This window comes from Peromyscus maniculatus, chromosome 1 (genome assembly GCF_049852395.1).
Source record: "Peromyscus maniculatus bairdii isolate BWxNUB_F1_BW_parent chromosome 1, HU_Pman_BW_mat_3.1, whole genome shotgun sequence".
NCBI classification, from domain to species: Eukaryota; Metazoa; Chordata; class Mammalia; order Rodentia; family Cricetidae; genus Peromyscus; species Peromyscus maniculatus.
In genome coordinates, this window is record NC_134852.1 from 156,921,006 (window position 1) to 156,940,960 (window position 19,955).

Here is a 19,955-nt window from a genome sequence, read left to right on the forward strand (position 1 = left end):
CCTTTCTCCTTGAGTGGAACATGTCCCTCTCGGCTCAGTCTCCTTGCTGTTGCTTCCACTGCAGCCACAGGATGGTTTCCCATGGGAAGCAGGGCCTCCAAACCCTTCTCCTCAGCTCCTCCTGCCTGGCCCCCACCTTCAGGGTGCTGGGAAGTTACCCAGGGAGCCAGAGAGCCAGGGCAACTAGGACCAGGCTTTGTGGAGACAAGAAGCCAGCATCAGACCCAGCCCTGTTGTCCTGACGGTGGCTCATGTCCCAGGCACCCTAGGCACCCACAGGGGCAATTAGTGAGTGTGGGAGAGGGTTTCCATGGTGGCAGTCCCAAGGGGTACACCAGGGCTTAGGGAAGAACAAGGGCTGGCGGGACCTTTCTCCTTTGTCCCAAGCACACTAGGTCTTTGTTCTTGTCTGGCTCTCTTTGACAGATGGGACCAGGAGCATGGCTGGGGGGGCCAACATGGCTTAGAGTCCCCCCACCCAAGGGAGGCCTGAGCCATGTGGGGGGTGGGCAAAGAGAGGCTGGAGTCCCCCTCTGGGGCCCAGCTGTCCTTGGGGACCTTCCTCTTGTGGAGAAGCCTGACCTGTACCCTGGAGGCTGCTGTACACTGGCTCGGCATTGGCTCCTTTCCCCGTAAACACCTTACCCAGCAGCCAATGGGCAGCCTTGGTGTGTCGCCATGTGGGACTATGACAGGAAGGGGGAATGTGGGCAGAAGGAAACATGGCAGTGAGTCCAGAGTGAAGAGGAATATTTGATCCAGCTCTATCCAAGTATCTTCTCAGTCAGGCTTTATTTCAGGATCCCCAACAACAAGCCCATGGGGGTACTGTATCCCAGCCAGACACTTCACCCCCACACTCCTTCAGTGCTGGCTTTGAGGCTGGAAATGGCAGGCACCAGATAGCTGCCCCCAAGCTCCACTCAGTGGCCTTCCTTTATCTTTGTGCCTGACACAGTCCTCAAAGTGGGGAGATACTCCCCTCCTCCAGGTGGCCCTTGCTGGGATCAGCGAGCCACACAGCTCAGAAGTGAAGTGCAATGCACATTTCTGGGGCTGGCATGGCTGCTCAGACGATTGAGATATGGTGGCACGAAGTGCACTGTACACTCAGAAGCGGGTGTCCAGGAAAGAGGCGGAGCCTCGGTGGGATCTGGAGGGACCCTCAATAGGGGGTCCCCGGGCCCTTGTCAGGAGCCCATGGAAAGTCTTGCCACGGGTCTGTGGCTTGCGCCGTGGTGGCCTGGGCTCCTCTGGGGGCTGCACCACTATTCGGGGTATCTCAGGTTTGGTGCTTCCTCGAACCCCTGCCAGCTGCTGGGACTCAAAGATGGCCTGGGCCCCAGGAAGGCGGGCCTGTGGCAGAGGTGCTGGCCCAGGCGATGACTTGGGCAGCTGGGCCAGCTGGATCCTGATTTCCCGTTGCAGATCTCGCTCAGACAGGGCTACACTGTGTACCTGTGAGGAACGGTTGATGCTGACTTTGCCTGGACTGGGGTGGCAGGGAGCAGGAAGCCTTGAGGTCCCCATGGGGCAGGCAGTACACCACCCCAGGAAGTGGCTGAGGGCTGAGACACAGCTTCGCTGAGACCCAAAGAAAGACACTGAGGCCTGGGGTTCTCACATTTGCTGCAGCTCAGAGCACAGGAACTGCACCTTACTCTGCCCTGGGCTCAGTCTTCCCAGCCCGGCAGCATGGGCAAGGCCCGTGAGGATGACTGGCTGAGGGAGATACCCACCTGGGACATGAAGGCCTCTTCCTGCAGCTGGGTGGTGGGGATGGCTCGAAGGGCCCCCAGTGTCTCCAAGAGCCCTGGGCATGCCGTGCGCTGCTCCACAGTGCCCAGTGCCAGCCGCATCAATGTCAGCCCCACGCGGAAGAGGACCTTGGCACCTGCAGGGAAGGGAGCTGCTCACCCCCAGGAAAGCAGTCTGCCCCCCTCGGTTCTTCAGCTGAATCAGCCCTCAGACATGCACCTTCTAACTCATGCAGCTTACTTCACCCAGCTCAGGCCAGGAAAACGGCCAGAGGCTGCAGCTGGTTCCTTTGCTGAGATGGGGTCTCGTGGAACCAGGCCTCTGTGTGTGGGGGTCTCTGGAACCAGGCCTCTGTGTCTGCCTGTGTAGCTGAGATGACCTTGACCTCCTGAACCTTCCGCCTCTTCCTCTAGAGAGCTGGATTACAGGTTCATGACACAAGTGCTAATTTTTTGGTCTTGTTTTTTGAGATAGTCTTACTTTGTAGCTCTGGCTGGCTGGAACTTACTATGTAGCCAAGGTTGGCCTCCTCCTCACAGTGATCCATAGCCTCTGCTTTCTAAATGCTCAGATATGTGCTACCATGCTCGATTAGTTTTGTTTTGGTAAGACAGGGTTTCACTGTGTAGCTCAGGCTGGCCTGGAATTCATTATGCAGCCCAGAGTGGCCTTGAGTTTGCAGCAATTCTCCTGCCTCAGCCTCCTGAATACTGGAATTACAGGTGTGTGCCACCACACCTGGCTATCTGTGTGTGTGTGTGTGTGTGTGTGTGTGTGTGTGTGTGTGTGTACTGTGTGACTGCCACATCACATGTGTGAAAGTCAAAGAACCCCTTGTAGAAGTCAGTTCTTATCAGGCAGTGGTAGCATACAATAATCCCAGCATTCTGTAGTCAGATCTCTGTGAATTCAAGATCAGCATGATCTACAAAGTGAATTCCAGGACAGCAAGGGTTACTCAGAGAAACCCTGTCTTGAAAAAGAAGTCAATTCTTTTCTTCTAGAGTGTGAGACCTGGAGATGAAACTCAACTCATCAGGCTTGGTGGCAGGCACCCTTCCCCAGAGAGCCATCTCAGCTCACACAGCTGGCTTTTCATTTTCTTGAGATCAAGTCTCACTCTGTAGGCCATGATGGCCTGGAACTATGTGACCCAGCCTCACCTTGAACTCACAGCAATCCTTCTGCCTAGGTCTCTGAGCTGGGATTCTAAGTGTGAATTATGATGCCTAGAAGGAAGACTACAATTTGAGGGCACAGGACCCTGCAGGGGGGCAAGCCAGTCTCAGGACACTAGACACTTCAGGCAGGGCAGCCAGCCAGGAGCCAGGGGCTGCTAACAAGCTTATGCCAAGCCTTTTCAGAGTCTCGGTACCCTATCTCCTCAAGGAGCAGCTGGGCTGGTGCCCATTAAGGACTTTTCATCTTGAATCTGCCACCTTCTGATTCGAGGAGGGTTCTGGGCAGAACTTCATTTCTTCCTAAACCAAGAACATAGCACTGGTGTACACACACACACACACACACACACACACACACACACACACACACACACACACACTGACCAGTCCTAGGGCCTCACGACCCCTTTCTGCACCCTCTGAACCACTCCGAGCAGATAGGATGCCCGGGGGACCTAGTGACAGCTGTTACTTATAAAGGAACCGTTGCTACCGACAATGTCATCACTGCTATTAAAGGGACCCGTGCAGTGCCTGTCCCCATGTACAGGGGACAGGGGTCAGCTGAAGCACCATGATCAGCCTGCTCCTTAAGGTCAGAGGCTAGAGGAGAGTGACTCATGTGCTCTGGGTACCCAGGCCATGACTTTTGTTTGTTTCTTTGTCTTTTAAGATTTGGAGGTAGAGTTTCACATAACCCAAGTTGGCTTCAAACTCACTTGCCAAGGAGGATCTTGAACTTCGGATTCTCTTGCTACTGCCTCCCAAGTGCTGTGATTACGGGCGTATGCCACCATGCCTAGTTTTAGACAATGCTGGAAACTGGGCCAGGGGCGTATTAGCGTCCTAGGCAAGCACTCTACCAACCCAGCTAATGCATTACCAGCCCGAACTTGAGCCTGCCTGTAGAAGAAATCTCTAGACATATGGGGCAGCGTAAAGGCAGAGCCCTGAAGACCCAGAATCCAACTTGCCTCTGCTCCAATGCCCCTTCCACTCTTGGCCCCCAGGCTGTGACCGGATCTCCCTGCCTGTGGTGGCCTTCCTGGCTTCTAACCTCCACCTGCTTGCCTCCTTCACAGAGCAGCCAGAACCATCTTTAAAAACAGCAACCACCTCCTGCTGCTCTCCTGACACCCTGTCACATCCCTTGATTTATTTTCTTCATGGCACTTATGACATTCTATAAATATCTTCTTAATTTGGGTACTGTCACCTCGTAGCCCCACCCCCACCAAAATGAAAGTTTCATAAGCTAGCTGTCAGAGGCAGCTTGCCGGGCCACTCAGGAAGAGCCGTGGACAGACGGCCCCGAGGAGCATCTCCTACTGTTGTGAACTATCACTCAGCCTTGCACATCCTGAACCACTCACATCCCACGGCATGTGCCTCGACCAACCTGGTTCCTGCCTAACAGACCCCCCAGGCCCCCGTCCCCATCAGAGACGGACCTCTCCTTGTACTCAGCCTCCCACAGTGGTCCCTGTGATAAAGTAGAGTCTTCTTATTCATGACTCTGAGATCATGTCAGTGAGGTGGGCTACTTTCTCCACAGACACACTCAGGTCCAAAAGGGATGAGAGTGGGCGCCACAAGCACAGCAAATTCAGAGGCGTGATCTAGCCCCCCGAGTTCCCACTCACCCTCACTGAGGAAGGCATCCCAGATGCGCAGCACCGTGGGGAAGGGCAGCGAGCGGGTGAAGAGGCACAGGAACCACTCCGGCAGGTAGAGCAGGGGCCCAACGCCTGCCTGCAGCAGGTGCTTGTGCACACGGGGAAGCAGCCGCCGCAGAAGGGCCATGAACACCTCAGCGTCCAGCTGCACTGCCTCCTGCAGCCAGGCTCCGCGTCAGTCTGGCTAGCCTGTGCTACACACCTCCACTCCCAAAGCCCAGGCTTCTGATCCCCCACTCCCGACCCCCACTTCCCACTTTCATATCCCTACCCAGCTTCTCACCATGTGGGGCCCATAGTAGCCCGGGAGGTAGACCTCGCAGATCTGCACCAAGCACCAGAAGGCTTCCTGAGGGCAGGGCACAGGCCTGTGAGTCCTCATTTAGGAAGGGTCCACAGAGCGAGAGGAGAGGTAGGGAGTAGGCACAGGGGCATGGATTCATGCCACTGTCACCCTGCTCGGAGCCTGCCCTGTCCAGGGGCTGAGGGGTTCTGTATTTAAGGGCCATAAGGTCCTTTGGGGAAAATTTGGGAAGTTCTCAGAGTCTATGTCCCAGAATCCTAAGGTCACTGAGGTCCTCCTCCCCCCACCCCACCCCCTGGGGCCAAGGTCATGGTGCTCCAGACTCAGTTCAGTGTCACAAATGATAAGCCAGGGAAAGCCAGTGTGAGTGGATGCTCCTGGCAAGCCTGGGCACAGTACAGACTTCAGAATGCCAAAGGGAAGTGTTTCCAGACTCCTAGATCACTGGGGTAAAGGTCCAGGCGTAGAAGTCAAGGATGATAGACTTAAACCTTACTGAGACTGGTGGGCATGAGGCTTTGGTCACTAGAACAGGGCCTGGAAGGAAAGGACCACAGGATCCTGAGGTCTGAGTACCGGGGTTGGAGGTCGGAGGTCTAAAAGCTCAGGGTCGCTGGGGGCACAGGTGAGGAGGGATTGGGGGGTCTCAGAGCAGGGTCAAAGGTCACTCACCTCTGGGGGCAGATGCATAAGCAGTACGGCAGCTACAGGCCCCTGAGCCTGGCAATAGCCCTGTTCCGGCCGGTACAGGGTGTAGGCCTTGAGAACCTGCAGCAGCCCCTGCTGCCTGTGCCAGAAAGTCTCGTCAGGCCCAGCCTCCCAGGCCTGCACCCCTTCCCCGCCCTCCGGGACCTCCGCCCAGGCCACCGTCTCCCTCAGCCCAGGATGGAAATCTGAAGGAGGGAACCGGGCTGAAGCATCTTGCATGAGGACTTGGGGTCCCTGGGTGTTCCTGGCCCCGTACCCGTGTCCCTGGGGTGACACAAACATCTCGTGCAGAGGGAACTGGCGGTGCAGGTCCCTGCCAATGGTCTCCATCCACTGCGGGTCTCCAGGGGCCCCTGCCAACTCCTACAGGTGGTAGGAAGGTGGACGTGAGGGCTTGGGGTGGCCAGGAGCTCTGGGAAGGGGAGGCACAGAGTCTGCCAACTCCCTCACCTGATAGGTGCCAGGGTTGTTCTTCTGGCACAGCCGGGCCCCACACAGCAGGGGCCAACACCGGGCCCGCAGGGCTGAGGGGATGCCCTTGCGGCACTGTATCTTGACCTGTGGGTGAGGTCCAGTTGTCGTGTGAGGTCCGCTTCTCACAGCTTCTCACTGGCCAGGGGCCCACTGGGGTGGCAGAGGCAGGGGGACCCTCACCTTCTTGTATTGTCGAGACATGGTCTTCTCCCAGTGTGAGGTCATCTCCACCCACTTCATCTCCCGCTGGCGGATGAGGTCTGCAGGGGGGTGACCAGGCCTGGAGGCACAGGACACAGCAGTCCTTGGAACACATACCTTCCCATTCCAGGCTATCAGGGAGACCCCAGCTCCTGGCCTGGGGATCACTGAGGAGTCCTGGAAGGGGGTCTGTGGCCCAGAAGCTGCCAATGGTTGTCACAGTTAAAGGAGGGGAATTTGGCCTCAACAGGGAGAGAAGAAGGAGAGACTGAAGGGGTGAGGAGGTGTGTATTGAGGGAGGGTCTGTTTGGCTGTCACCCACAACGGAGACACAGACAATTCACAAGGGACGCTGGGTGGACAGTGCCCTGGACTGGAAGCCAGAAGTCCTGGGTTTGAATCTGCTTCTCTTTATGATCTGCTGTGTGATGTGGGGCAAGTTTCTGTCTGTCTCTGGGCCTGTTTAACTGAGTAAGGTAAACCTGAAGAAGAGAATGAAGAGGTACTGATTTCCACCTGGAGTTCTTGGGTTAGAGATTAAAAGGGGAAAGGTGGTGGAGCACGCCTTTAATCCTAGCACTGGGAGGCAGAGCCAGGCCGATCTCTGTGAGTTCGAGGCCAACCTGGTCTACAGAGCGAGATCCTGGACAGGCACTAAAACTACACAGAGAAACCCTGTCTCAAACTCCACCCCCCAAAAAAGTGGGGGAGAAATGCAGCAATAAATAAGGGAGCGTTCAGACCCTCAGATGAGAAAAGAGACATAAGGACATTGCCTCCACTACCCTCCTTACCTTAGAATTCCACCTGGGACCTGAGGAGTGTCACTGGCTGAGTTCTGGGCTAATCTCTACAGCCAGACCCCTGAAGCCGGGCCTAACTCCAGAACGCACTGCTCAGTCTCTGTACCCAATCTCCCCACCCATGCCTCACTTACCCCGGTTCTGCTGAGTTGCCCCCAATGAAGCCATAACGGTCAGCCTGGCGATACGGACTAGGCCCACTCAGCTCTGAGTCAGACCCTAGCGAGCTAGAATCATCCTGTAGTTCTGACGGCAGTGCCAGCTCTTCCCCCAGGGCCTGGGCCATTGTGCCCTGGCCCCCAGTGTCACAGGCTGCAAGACATACAGGAGTTGTCAGACTGAGGCCGGGGATTCCAGTCACCAGTCCTCGGCCACAGGGGACTAAGCCTCCTCTTTTACTGGGGTACCACGGAGGCCAAGCCGCAGGTACAGCCCCAGCCCCAGCAGACCAGCTCACCTCCTCGCTGTACCTCACCTCCTCCTCTCACTTCCTCCTCAGTCTCAGCTTCAGCAGCCTGTCGGGGGCCCCTCCCAGGTGGGGGGGGACTCCCCCCTTCCTCTATGAGGCTCTTCCTGCTTGCCCTAGTGCCCGGGCCATGATCTCCTCCCATCCACAGGATGCTGGTGTGATGAGTTCCTTGGCTTGCCAGAGATGAAGATAACGGGCCACCATCACTTTTGAGGTCACTAGCATGTGAAACCCAATTTAAGGTTCCAGTAAAAATTATGCTTTACTGTCTTGCACCCCTGCATCTTTCTTTTTGGGGAGTGAAGGGGTACTGTCTGGGAACAAGGGTCTCATGTAGCCCAGGCAGGAGATGAACTCTATATACTTGAGCATGACCTTGAACTTCTGATCCTCATCAGAAGTGCTGGGATTTCAGACACCGGAACTGCAGGTTTATGACACCATGCCTACCTTAATGCTTTACTATTTAAAACAATACCTTTTTTTTTTTCTTTTCTTCTTCTTCTTCTTTTTTTTTTTTTTGCTTCCAGAACCGGAGTTGGAACCTAAGGCCTTGCACATGCTAGGCAAGTCCGAATACTCCACAAAGTACTTACAACATGAACGCGGTGCAATACTATTACATCACTCACAGAAGAAAAAAAAAAATGACGTGGCAGGCACCAAGGCAACCTGGACCAAAATATGCTCAGAGTTCAGTAGCAGGTGTCTGGCCATGGGTTTGGCCACAAAGACCGAGGTGAATGTGCGGCCTGGTCTGGAGCCCACTCTCAATATCATAAAGCCTTAGTTTGAGAAGTCGGCGATTAACGTGCTCACACCACAATCTCACACAGGGCTGGGGTGAGAAGAGACTTTTGAGAGAGAAAAACAATTTCCACAGTACTTCCGGCCCTAACTCCTCTGACCGCGGCGGGGCGACTCCTCCGGGGTGGAGCCAACTCGACCCCGCCCCGCCAAGCCCCGCCCACCACCCCAGCTAGGCCCCGCCCGGCCGCCCGAGGCCCTCCCGGCTGCGGCGCTTGCCCGTCCAGCAGAGGCGCTGGAGAGCAGGGAACGGCGGGCGCGGCGGGGCGGGGCGGCCAGCCGAGAAGGCGGGGCGGCGGGCTGGGGGCGGGCTGGGGCGGGCGGAAGGAGAGACAGGCCGGAAGGAGGCTGCGAGAGGGCGGGAGGCAGGAGAGGGCCCGGAGCTGCTGGGCAGGAGCGGCGGCGCCGCCATGTCCGACAGCGAGAAGCTCAACCTGGACTCCATCATCGGGCGCCTGCTGGAAGGTAGGCAGGGGTAGGGGAGGTGCGCGCGTGCCAAGCCCGGGGCCCCTCGCCGTCCGGAAGTGGCGCGCGGGCGGGCCTGCGGCTCCCGGGGGCCAGCGTCGCTTGGGCGGGGACAGGCCGTGAGGTCCTGTGGCCAGAACGGCCACCTCCCCGTCCGCGCGCCTCGGCTTTGGAGCGCGCTCCGGGGCCGGGGACACACGCGCGTGGCCCGGGCTCGGGGTGGGTGAGAAGCCTGCGAAGCTAGCTGGGAAGAGGTCCCGGAGCGAGGAGGCTTCGGTTGACAGGGACTTGAGAACAGGCGTCTTGTCCCCGGCCTCCTGGGTGGCTGACGGGGGGTCGGGTCTTGCCTTTGGAGGCCTGAGGCAGAGGTTTCGGGGCGGCTCCCTGGCAACAGTTGCCCGCGTTGGGGAGGCATGACACCTGTCCTCGTCCTGTCTGCGAGGCCAGCGTCCTAAGACCCCGTTCCCTACCCAGTGCAGGGCTCACGGCCTGGCAAGAATGTGCAACTAACAGAGAACGAGATCCGTGGTCTGTGCCTCAAATCCCGGGAGATTTTCCTGAGCCAGCCTATTCTTCTGGAGCTTGAGGCGCCTCTCAAGATCTGTGGTGAGCCCTTGCTCAGAACCCCTTAGCGTCCTGGAAATAACCCTCACTGCCTGGTTTTCTCCTCTCTTTAGCTCATTGCTGGCCCTGGGTTCAAGTTTAGATCTTGCACCTATCTAGTCTTCTCTGCTTCCTAGGTGACATCCATGGCCAGTACTATGACCTTCTAAGGCTGTTTGAGTATGGTGGCTTCCCTCCAGAGAGCAACTACCTCTTCTTGGGGGATTATGTGGATCGTGGCAAGCAGTCTTTGGAGACCATCTGCCTGCTGCTGGCCTATAAGATCAAATACCCTGAGAATTTCTTTCTGCTTCGTGGGAACCATGAGTGTGCCAGCATCAACCGCATCTATGGCTTCTATGATGAATGTGAGTGTTTCACATGTTGCTGGCTGCCCAGAACTACATTCCCTGTTCTTCATGGGACTCTTATATTGGTCTGGTGCCAAAAGACCCCGATGTACTGTGCCTGAGCCCTGGAAGGTCCCATCATAAGCTGTCATCCCTGACACTCAGGAGAGACTGGTGAAGGGAGGTTCCTGGGTCCTGCCCGATGACACTCCCCTCTATCACATCCCTTACTTAAGCATGTAGGGTATCTGTGAATAAACCAGACCAGCATTGGGTTTGGCCTGATTGGTGGGACCAGAGTGGGTGCCAACATCAAGGTTGGGCCAGACTGGAGTTAGAACTCGGGAAGGCAGATGAAGATAACGCAGGGCGAGAGACTTAAGCTGTCCTTGCCTTCCAATCTTTTCTCCCAGCTATGCCAGAGCAACCCACAAACTACCCTGGAGTGCACAGAACACTAGGCTGAGGGTTCGTGAGGTGGGTGGTCTTCCCCCTGAGCCATCTCCTTCTCCTGTGCAGGCAAGAGACGATACAACATCAAACTGTGGAAAACCTTCACTGACTGCTTCAACTGCCTGCCCATTGCAGCCATCGTCGATGAGAAGATCTTCTGCTGCCATGGAGGTAGGACGGGCCGTGGGGAGTTGTGACCCGAACTCTGTTTCCTGGAATAGCTCTCCTCGAATCTCATCTTGGATGTCACTCCCTATAGGAAGTCCCTCGAACCCCAGTCTGGCTACACTGTTTCCTGTTGTGCCATTTGGCATCCTGTAGGCCACTCACTCATCTCCTTCCCCATGGGGGTCTGCTCTTTGCACTTTTAAAAGCTGAGGGATGAGTTCTACCTCCTTGGAATTCCAAGAGTCAAAAGATGAACCCATTGGGGGAGGGGAGGGCACAGGAGGGGAGGGCAGGGCTGATTCCCAAGAGCTTCTGGTTTAAGGAATGGTACCCACTCCTTTCCAGGCCTGTCTCCAGACTTGCAATCCATGGAGCAGATTAGGCGTATTATGCGGCCTACAGATGTGCCTGACCAGGGCCTACTGTGTGATCTCCTGTGGTCTGACCCTGACAAGGATGTTCAAGGCTGGGGCGAGAATGACCGTGGTGTCTCCTTTACCTTTGGGGCTGAGGTGGTAGCCAAGTTCCTGCACAAGCATGATTTGGACCTCATCTGCCGGGCACATCAGGTAGGCTGGTGGCCCTGGGGGGTAGACTAGGGGGGGGGCCAGCTGGTAACTTGTGGACCAAGCAGTTCCTATCCTTGCCCAGGTTGTAGAAGATGGCTATGAGTTCTTTGCCAAGAGGCAGCTGGTGACACTCTTCTCAGCTCCCAACTACTGTGGCGAGTTCGACAATGCTGGTGCCATGATGAGCGTGGATGAGACTCTGATGTGCTCCTTCCAGGTGGGTGTGGGGAAGAGGCTGTCAGACTGGCTGGCTCAGCACCCGGAGCCTGACCGGCCTTTTCCCTTTCAGATCCTCAAGCCCGCTGATAAGAACAAGGGGAAGTACGGGCAGTTCAGTGGCCTGAACCCCGGAGGCCGTCCCATCACCCCACCCCGCAACTCTGCCAAAGCCAAGAAATAGCCTCCGTGTGCTGCCCTTCTGCCCCAGATGATGGATTATCTGTACAGAATCATGCTGCCATGGGTCACTGGCCCCCCAGGCCCACCCGTCATGGGGAACACACAGCGCTAAGTGTCTTTTCCTTTCTTTTTTAATGAATCAATAGCAGCATCTACTCCCCCAGGGCTCCCTCCCACCAGCACCTGTGGTGGCTGCAAGTGGAATCCTGGGGCCAAGGCTGCAGCTCAGGGCAATGGCAGACCAGATTGTGGGTCTCCAGCCTTGCACGGCTGGCAGCCAGATCCTGGGGCAACCCATCTGGTCTCTTGAATAAAGGTCAAAGCTGGATTCTCACCATGGCCTCTGTCTCACTTGTCCCAGACAGCGGGCCAGCAGCCCTTTGGTACAAAGCCACCTGGGAGGGCAGGCTGACTGGCTGGACACGGGCCTGGCCAGGGCAAAGCCCAGTGGCACACTTGGGTCCAGAGGCTATTAGGATTCCGAGCCAAGGCCCAAGTATTGGGAAAGCCAGAGGAATCGTCCCTACCAACCACTGGGCCCAGAGGATCGACAGGGAGTCCATGATTGGCAGAGGGTAATCAGCACTGTGATTTTTTTTTTTTTTTTTAAGAGGCAGGCAAGCCTGAGGAAGGTAAGTTTCTAGCTCTAGCCAGATACCTAGGGCCTGTGGCTCTACAGTTAGAAAGAGGTGAGGAACCTGTCAGGTGGCAGCTGGGCACCAGAAAAAGACATGATTGATAGAGGGTGAGTGAAACACAGTCCAAACATGGTTGCCCAGGGCGGCTCTGCAGCAGACAGCCAAGTACAGCCCCTTTCCCATGCCCAGGGACTAAGTTCCAGCCCTGCCAGTGCCTGGTCATGCTTCTGGCCCATGGGCCTTTGGACACAGGCTTCAGTCTCTCAAGTTCAGCCTTCACCATCACTGTCTTCAGCCAGAACGGGGCTGGGACCCTGGGGGGAGTGTACAGGGGCCAGGATGGAACCAAAGAAAAGTGAACGAAACTGGAAAGAGAAGAGAAGAGAAAAGGCCGAGTTAGTCTGGGAGCTGCTTTGCTCCTTTTCCTCACAGTTCCCACCCCAACCTCCAGCTCCTACCTTCTTGGGTGGGGGAGTCCCAGGCACTGTACTGGGCTCAGCTTCTTCCTCTTCTTCCTCCTCCTCCTCCGAGGGAGGGGCGAGGTCATGGGAGGGCTGAGAGACAGGTGGGAGGGAAGTGGAAGGCTGTGCCCGGGAGCCCTCACTGCCCACGGTGGTTTCCATGGCAATCATGTAACAGTCGATGTCATCGTTGGTAAAGTCATCTAAGGGGGGTGTGCTGTAGGCAGAGACAATGTCAGCAAGGAACAGGGGAAGAAGAGGGAGACGGAGGCAGGCCCCACTTTGGAGGGCTTGAGGCCTCAAGACTGCTGGTGAGCTTTTGATTTTATTACTTCCTGATTTGGCTGGGAGGAAAGGATGCAGGGGTTAAGTGGGAGCTTCCTGGAGGGGGTGGAACTGGAACCCCTTTGATCAGAGTTCAGGTAGGGGCCTGAGGGAGGCATCCTGGGGGCCAACTCAGCTTAGCTGGGGGAGGGAAGCAACAAGTCCTGTGAACAGGGCCACATGGGGCCCAATCCTTCACCTTCCCCAAGGATGGGAGCTGGAGAGCACCCGAGTCCAGGGACATGCTGGGCTGTGGGCCAGACCAAACTTCCTCTGCTTCCACTGCACTGAGCCCATCCTCCAGCCCACCTGCCCTTCCAGCCACCTGCTTCCCTGCACCAGGCAGCTCCCTGCCTCCCGGCAGCCCTTTCCCTCCTAGCCTGGGAGGAGGCTCAGAGGGGAGGCCTCAGCCAGAGAAGGAAGCCAGCGGGACCTTGGGGATGCCTCTTTGGATGGGAGGGGTCTCAGTACAGCTGACCATGAAGGCTGGAAGCCCTGTAGAGGCTGAGGCCTGACAGGAAGGAAGTATGTACTGGGGGAGGTGCACAAGCCAGGAATGGCAGGCCCAGCCTGCGGTGTAAAGAGACAGAAGAGCTGGGTGGTGGGTGTCTCTACCTCGAAGCCTGCTTTTGAGGCACTGGCTGGCGAGGCTTTGGGGAGCACAGGTCCTGGGAACATGGGTCTTGTTCTAAGAGTGTGGCCAAGACGAAGTGGCCATCCAGCAAAGAATCCTCAATGGTAAAGATGATTGGCCTGGGTAAAGGAATAGGGGTGAGCTAGGTCATCCTGCTCTGCTCTGGGCATCCCAGAGCCCTACCTCCTCCCCAGTCTACAAGCCTAGAATTACCTGCCTGGAACATCAAAGTGGATGGTAAGAGGCAAGTTGGCTGACTCTGCGAAGCTCAGGAGCCCCTGGGATGGAGGAAGCAGGCAGTGAGAGCCTGTGTGGGGTTGAAACACCAGGTGATGGTGCTCGTGAACTCACCCGAAATTCCTTGAGGCAGAAGGTAATAGCTATCCCTCCTGGGGCTTGCAGCTGCTGGAAGTCCTCCTCTCCAATGCTAGTCTCGGTCACCATGGCTTTGTTGGTGCTATCTACAGGGCAGGCACAAGGAGTTAAAAGTCCTTGAGTTCTGGCCTCACCCCAGCTCTGTTCCCTTTGGGAGCAGATCTAATCCCTCACCTGCCTCCTCCTCCTGGTAACTGCGCAGAATGACCCGTCGGCCATGGCCAATGCCCAGTGTCACCTCAGTCAGCGCAGGGGGAAAGGAAAGAACAGCCTCTGCCAGAACCCTGTGACAAGGGAAACAGCAGATGTGCACAATGGGAGGAGAGGTATGAGTAAGGTATGCTAGCTGCCTGGTCAGAAGCTTAGACACAGCAGAAGGATGGGCAGGCAGCACTGTGTGGTGCAGGAACAGAGGGCTTCTTGCTAAAGGACCAAGAAACACTTGACCAGCAGGGCAAAGGCCTGGTGCATCCCTAGTACAAAAGGGGAAAATGGGAAGCTGGGCATAGGGCACACTGCTGTTAGTCACAGCTACTCTGACGGGTGGGTGGGGTTGTTGAGTGTGACTGGATTTATGTTGAGGTCGTTGATCCACTTGGATGTATGTTTTGTGCATGGCAATAGACACGGATCTATTTGCAATCTTCCTCATGTTGACATCCAGTTATGCCAGCACCATTTGTTGAGGATGCTTTCTTTTTTCCATTGTACAGTTTTGGCTTCTTTGTTGAAAATCAGGTGTTCATAGGTGTGTGGATTAATGTCAGGGTCTTTAATTCAAATTCCATTGGTCCACATGTCGGTTATTGTGGGATGGGGTTGTTTAAAAACAGGTTCTCTTTATGTAGCCCTGGCTGACCTCAAACTTGAAGCAATCCACCTGCCCTTGTGACTCTTCTTAAAGATCTGGGATCACAGGTATACACCCATACCCAATCCAGCTACTGAACCCAGGAGTAAAACAGCGACACCTGTGCACATTCACAATAGAAAAGAGGGTAGATACTTTTTTTGTTTTGGTTTGGTCTTTTTGAGAAAGAGTCTCGCCGGGCGGCGGCGGCGCATGCCTTTAATCCCAGCGCTTGGGAGGCAGAGCCAGGCGGATCTCTGTGAGTTCGAGGCCAGCCTGGACTACCAAGTGAATTTCAGGAAAGGCGCAAAGCTACACAGAGAAACCCTGTCTCGAAAAACCAAAAAAAAAAAAAAAGAGAGAGAGAGAGAAAGAGTCTCTACATAGCTCGGGTTGGCCTGGAACTCGAGAGATCCGCCTGCCTCTGCCTCCCAAGTAATGGGATTAAAGGTGTGCGCCACCACACCAGGCCTTGGCTCCCATCTTCTAAGGGTACATATTGCTGAATGTTTGCAGAAAAGTAACACCTAGACTTGCTTCAAGACAACTCTGTGAGCTGGAAATATAGCTCAGTGCAATGTACAGTCTTTGGGTTACAGCCCTAGCACTGGGGGCTGGGGAAGAGCACCTGGCATCTATATTTGAACTTTTTAACAATTATTCTGTGTGGGTGTGAATGTGCTGTGGAGGGAGAGGAGCGCAGCTGTCCTGTGCACATGAGAGATCAGAGAACAACTCACAGGCGTCAGTTCTTCCACCATGTCGGTTCTGGGGATTTGAAATCTAACAACTCAAGTTGTCAGGCTTAAAGCAACAGCCTTAACTGCTGAGCCAGCTTACTGACTTCTATATTTGAAATTCTGTGAGAAAGAGAAGCAGTTGGGGGCTGAGAACTTAGCTCCATGGTAGAGAGTACCTACCAAGCACAAGACCCTAGGTTCTGTTGTCAGTATCGAGGGAAAAAATAAGACAAAATTACAACTGCTAATTTTTAGTAAGAAACAGCCCTTAGTGCCTTTTTTTTTTTCTCCAAAAAGGAACTCCATCACTATTAACAGACCCTAAGGAAGCTGACATTGGGTCCTGAAGGGACTTCTCTGAGAAATGAATGGGACCTTGGGCTAGGTGGATAAAAACAATGTCTAGTGCAGGCAGGAGAGTCCACTGTGCTCTGGGCTGGTCCTCAGGGACCGTCACCTCTGCTGGGGCCCACGTTCTCCTTGCCCTGCGGTCCCTTGATGTTGACTGAATTTGCTCAGCAGCCCTCCTGGACTCCAGCTTCCTTGCCCAGGCCCTTCCTCTGGCTCAGAGCCTAGAGCCCGGGCAGTTAGGAAGCAGCTGCTTTAAGAGACACGACCAGAAGAATGAGCAGGTCAGAGGGATCTGAAGCTGTGACACAGGTCGAGGACAGACCTTCAAGGTTGTTGAGGTCACACAAGAGATCTGCAGGCAGGTCACAGATACTCTAGAAAAGTAGTCAAAGCATGCCTGAGCAGCAGAGAGCCAAGCCAGGCCTCTGGATACAGAAGGTAGGACCCCACTGTCAGTGGAAATGGAGAGGCAGCAGCCTGGTTTTGTAGAGCCAGGTAAGGGCCCAAATGTGCACTGAGCTGGGTGGTCTTGACACAGAAACCTCATAGAGAAAGAGGTGCCTTTATGTATGTTCTGTGTATGAATGCACACAAGCAGAAGCCAGACTTCCTTGGGTGGTGGTTCTTCTCAGGGCTGTCCTTGTTTATTTGAGACAGGGTCTCTCACTGGCCTGGGGTTGTGAGCCCCAGGAATCCTGTTTCTACCCCCTATCCGCCGGGATGAGAATTATAGGTGGACACCACACATTGTTATGAGCTCTGGGACTGAAAACCAGGTCTTCATGCATGCACATCAGACATTTTACCAAGCCGTCTCCCTAGCACAAACACACCCTTTTTTGAGACAGAGTCTCGTGTTCTCTAGGCTAGTCTAGAAACTCACTGGCCTTGAAACTCTGATCCTCCCACCTCCATCTAAGAACTGCTGGGATGACAGGCACAAGCTCACCATGCCTGTTGAAAGTGGTGCGTTCCCAGAAGGTTACCTCAAAGCCCCAGAAAAGGAAGAGATTACGGCTAAGCCTGAAGCACAGTGTACTCACCGTGCTGGGGCACGGAGCAAGTGGGGGCACGAGCCTGGGTTGAAGACAGCCTGCAGGGATTCACAGTCCTGGAAGGAGAGGTTGTGTGTTTTCTTGACCCCTGGATAAGGAGAAAGGGTCTCAGTGGGCTTGGCAACCTTCACATCACTTCCCCCTGCACCCACAGAGGGAACTCCTGGCTGGCCAGCTGCTTGCTCACCATACTTGCAGTAGAGCTGGACCACCAGGTGGCTGTTGCTGCCACTGAGGGAGATGCAGCATTTTTCCACAGTCTTCTCCACCATCGCCAGAGAGCGGAAGACCGACAGGAAGGACTGGGCAGGGTAGGACATCAGCCTGGTACTGTGCCTCCATGGACCAGATCTACATCCCATGTAGGTCCTGGTCCATCACTGGCCCAACAAAGCTTTAAATGGGGCTCCCACTATATGCTGGACGTCTGCACATTTCCAGGCCTTGTCCACGCTGTTCCCTTTGCAGGGAAGGGCTGCTAAATTTTTCTCCACAGCTCTTACAACCCTCTAAAGTCTAGCCATCTTTACCTCACTGCATTTTGCATGGAATGGCTCCCACATGAGGCTAACTCCCTAGTAACTATTTACTGAGCACGCTGGCACAAAGGCACAGCTGTGGAGATGCTTCGGATGGTCCTCACCTTCATTAGGATCTTACAGCGCGGCAGGTCCTGACCAGGGGAAGCCGCCTGGTACTGCTGGAAGAAGAGGGGGGCAAAGAGGAAGCAGGCATAGGCAGAACGGGAAGAGTTCACAGTCCGCAGGGAGAGCTGAGACACAAAAAGCAGGGAGGACAGAGTCAGGGGCAACGGCTGGCCCACCCCAAAGGTCTCCCTTTTCACCCTATGGCCGTCCTCTTCAACGCTTACTGAAACTCTGCATGCGGACCTCCCGGTCTTCCGCGGCCCAGGGTCTGCCACGCTTGCTTTCCCCCTAAATTACTGCAGTCCCACCCTGCCTGCCACTTGGCGCTTTAGGGAGGCAAGTGCCCTCTGTACACACATGCAGCCTCAGAAGACAAGGCCCAAGATGATGCTCCCACAACCCAAGAGGAAAATAACTGCGCCAAAATACCTGCCCGCCATCACCGTGTACGGCCGAGAGCGAGCGCCAAGTCTAGGCTCCCCACTCCCCATTGAACCCGGCCCCACCAGAGGCCGTCTCTTACCCCGTCCTTTAAGGGTTCCAGATAGAGCTCGTCCCCGATTCGGGAGAGCGAGTGGACAGCCTTGCCCAGCACTGCAGGGAGGAAAGTAGAAGAAATTAGGAAGACTCCTCGGGCTTGCTCACGTGTCCCGCCGCCAAGCACATCCAAACTCACCCTTCACGTTGCTGCCGGCGATCAGGCACTTCATGGTTCACCAGCACTGAACTCGAGCCTAATTTGCAAGCATACCTGGACGGATCCGACCGACAGCGAGTCCCAGCAGCCACTACGGACGACTTGAGTTCCCTTCCCGCGCACCGTCCCCGACCCCCGCGCCAGCCCGTCCTCTGCATCCTTATTGGTCCACCCGAGGCACCTCCGTCACGTGAGAAAAACGTTCCCTAGCTCGGGTGTCACGTGATCCGGCCAGTTCCCGGGGTGTGGCCTTTGTCACGTGACTCCAGAGTGCGAGCTCCTGAGTCATTCATCAGGTCTGGGTCTCCCTACCCAACCCTAACTTTCCACGCCTTGCAGAGCCCTGCAGCTGCACTGGGCTCCGCTGGACACACGGGGTGAAAGCCACATAGACGGAGCTCCGAGGAGCAAGGTGCCTGCACTAAGGATCAAGCCCTGGACCAGAGTCCAAACTTGGGAGGAGTAGACCCTCCTGGGTCGTTAACTTAAAGTGAAAGGGGTTACAGGGTTAAAGCAAGACAGCCCGTGCTCAATCTGGGCTGGGGAGTCTGTCGTGGCTGCAACCACCGGCTCCCCCCAAAAGTTAATGTAACTTTCTTCCAGAGCCAGGAGGAGGAAGGGGCTGTTTACTCTGGTTTCCAGGTCCTTCATTGATCTCCATAAACACACGGAAAGAGCAGGAGCATCAGCAGAAGTGAAATGGGGCGTATGGGTAGGTGGGGTGTCCTGAGCCTTGCAGGGGGTTGGGGCTGAATCGATGAACCGGGAAGCCCTGGAAAGGCTTAAGCACTCACTACACATGGTTTGTGTGCATTTTACCACTTCCCTCAGACAGTGTGAAAGGATGAGGGTTATCAGCTGGAAGTCATTCCCTTTGCTTTGGGTTAGTGCCTTCGAGTGTTGAAGGGACCGCCTGGAGCAACACATCTCCCATTACCCCTGCCTGCGGTCCTGTGGGTGATGGGGAGGCTCTTTGTTACCCAGACCCTCCTTTTTTCCGGACTCCTCTCCCTCTTCAGCTTTGTCCTTTCTTAAGGCCTCCTGGGAGGAGGTTGCTTTCCCTTTCCACAGCCAAGCAACCAGTGTAAATGTAGAAGCCTTCAGCTCCTTAGACTAGGAGTTAGCCCGTACAGTCCTCCCCTCTCCTCCTGTTCAGTTCTTCAGTAGATCCTGACTGCTTCATCTCCAGAACAGATGGCAATATGGCCCCCCTTCCATCTCCACTGCCTGCCTTTCACCTGGCCAAACACACAGTCCCCAGTGATCTGCCTCCACCACTTTAACTGTCCTGGCCAGGGTCCGGTCTCTAGATCTTGAACTTGCAGGATCCAGGTCCCACCCATGTCTTGCACCTGTGCCCACCTCTCTCCAAAGCCCTGTCGTGCCTGTGATTGCCACTTCAGCTGCTGCCAAGGCTGTGGCCTGCCTCTCCCATGCTGGTTTCTCTTCCTGGTCAGCAGCAATGGTTCCCTTCGTAGCCATGGTGCTTATCCGTTTTCCTGTGTGCTTAACATTTGTGTTCCCTGCTGTTGTGGCAGGCGCTTGTGGGCAGGGCTGCTTCCGTTTTGTTTATTACTGTGTGTACCTCAGACACAGCCTAGGGTTAACAGGTGTTAAACTGTGCATGCTGGCTCATATTAAGCCCTGCCACTAGGGAGACTGAGAATTGAGAGGCCAACCTGGGCTACATAGCAAGACTCTGTCAAAAAAAAAAAAAAAGTTAAAAATGTGTCACAGCTAGGCCAGGTTGCTCCAAATCACTCTGAGTAGCAAGAAAAAGAAATCTAGCTTCCAA

The 19,955-nt window shown here is 55.4% G+C and overlaps 3 protein-coding genes across 8 annotated transcripts; 1 reads left to right on the forward strand and 2 right to left on the reverse strand.

Moving 5' to 3' along the window:
* Positions 1-767: 767 nt before the first annotated feature.
* Positions 768-8,300, reverse strand: Tbc1d10c (TBC1 domain family member 10C). 2 transcript variants are annotated; one of them, XM_076556690.1, is made up of 11 exons: positions 8,171-8,300; positions 7,581-7,747; positions 7,240-7,417; positions 6,282-6,381; positions 6,078-6,185; positions 5,884-5,990; positions 5,592-5,706; positions 4,899-4,964; positions 4,583-4,772; positions 1,740-1,894; positions 768-1,458 (listed from the first exon to the last, which is right to left on the reverse strand). In XM_076556690.1, the coding sequence occupies exons 1-11, from the start codon at positions 8,173-8,175 to the stop codon at positions 1,111-1,113; spliced, it is 1,539 nt and encodes a 512-aa protein (XP_076412805.1). In that variant the 5' UTR covers positions 8,176-8,300; the 3' UTR covers positions 768-1,110. The 2 variants fall into 2 exon arrangements, with proteins under 2 accessions (XP_076412805.1, XP_076412802.1); XM_076556687.1 differs by having other exon boundaries at positions 7,563-7,747.
* A 386-nt stretch (positions 8,301-8,686) lies between these two features.
* Ppp1ca (protein phosphatase 1 catalytic subunit alpha) lies at positions 8,687-11,722 on the forward strand. The gene is made up of 7 exons (XM_006980546.4): positions 8,687-8,846; positions 9,321-9,452; positions 9,587-9,817; positions 10,319-10,423; positions 10,766-10,989; positions 11,072-11,206; positions 11,279-11,722. The coding sequence occupies exons 1-7, from the start codon at positions 8,792-8,794 to the stop codon at positions 11,387-11,389; spliced, it is 993 nt and encodes a 330-aa protein (XP_006980608.1). The 5' UTR covers positions 8,687-8,791; the 3' UTR covers positions 11,390-11,722.
* Positions 11,502-18,350, reverse strand: Rad9a (RAD9 checkpoint clamp component A). Of its 5 annotated transcripts, none has more exons than XM_076556703.1 (11): positions 18,140-18,350; positions 17,987-18,057; positions 17,460-17,516; positions 17,004-17,118; positions 16,805-16,904; positions 13,995-14,104; positions 13,797-13,906; positions 13,659-13,723; positions 13,427-13,564; positions 12,485-12,704; positions 11,502-12,391 (listed from the first exon to the last, which is right to left on the reverse strand). In XM_076556703.1, exons 1-11 carry the CDS (start codon positions 18,171-18,173, stop codon positions 12,296-12,298), a joined length of 1,116 nt encoding a protein of 371 aa, XP_076412818.1. In that variant the 5' UTR covers positions 18,174-18,350; the 3' UTR covers positions 11,502-12,295. The 5 variants fall into 5 exon arrangements, with proteins under 5 accessions (XP_076412818.1, XP_006980609.1, XP_076412828.1 ...); XM_006980547.4 differs by having other exon boundaries at positions 17,460-17,588; XM_076556713.1 differs by having other exon boundaries at positions 17,460-17,588; positions 18,215-18,346.
* Between the last annotated feature and the right edge of the window lie 1,605 nt (positions 18,351-19,955).

What these genes read in the sequence shown, in the direction of transcription:
- Tbc1d10c (XM_076556687.1), bottom strand. An exon ending in TGTCTCGACAATACAAGAAG is followed by an intron (nt 6,186 to 6,281) that starts GTGAGGGTCCCC and finishes CCTCACCCACAG; the next exon opens with GTCAAGATACAGTGCCGCAA. An exon ending in TTATGCATCTGCCCCCAGAG is followed by an intron (nt 4,965 to 5,591) that starts GTGAGTGACCTT and finishes CCCTGCCCTCAG; the next exon opens with GAAGCCTTCTGGTGCTTGGT.
- Ppp1ca (XM_006980546.4), top strand. Translation starts at nt 8,792, where the DNA reads ATGTCCGACAGCGAGAAGCTCAACCTGGACTCCATCATCGGGCGCCTG. An exon ending in GGCGCCTCTCAAGATCTGTG is followed by an intron (nt 9,453 to 9,586) that starts GTGAGCCCTTGC and finishes TCTGCTTCCTAG; the next exon opens with GTGACATCCATGGCCAGTAC. An exon ending in GATCTTCTGCTGCCATGGAG is followed by an intron (nt 10,424 to 10,765) that starts GTAGGACGGGCC and finishes ACTCCTTTCCAG; the next exon opens with GCCTGTCTCCAGACTTGCAA.
- Rad9a (XM_006980547.4), bottom strand. Translation starts at nt 18,173, where the DNA reads ATGAAGTGCCTGATCGCCGGCAGCAACGTGAAGG. An exon ending in TTGCTCCGTGCCCCAGCACG is followed by an intron (nt 14,105 to 16,804) that starts GTGAGTACACTG and finishes CCCTTGTCACAG; the next exon opens with GGTTCTGGCAGAGGCTGTTC. An exon ending in GGACTCCCCCACCCAAGAAG is followed by an intron (nt 12,392 to 12,484) that starts GTAGGAGCTGGA and finishes TTCTCTTTCCAG; the next exon opens with TTTCGTTCACTTTTCTTTGG.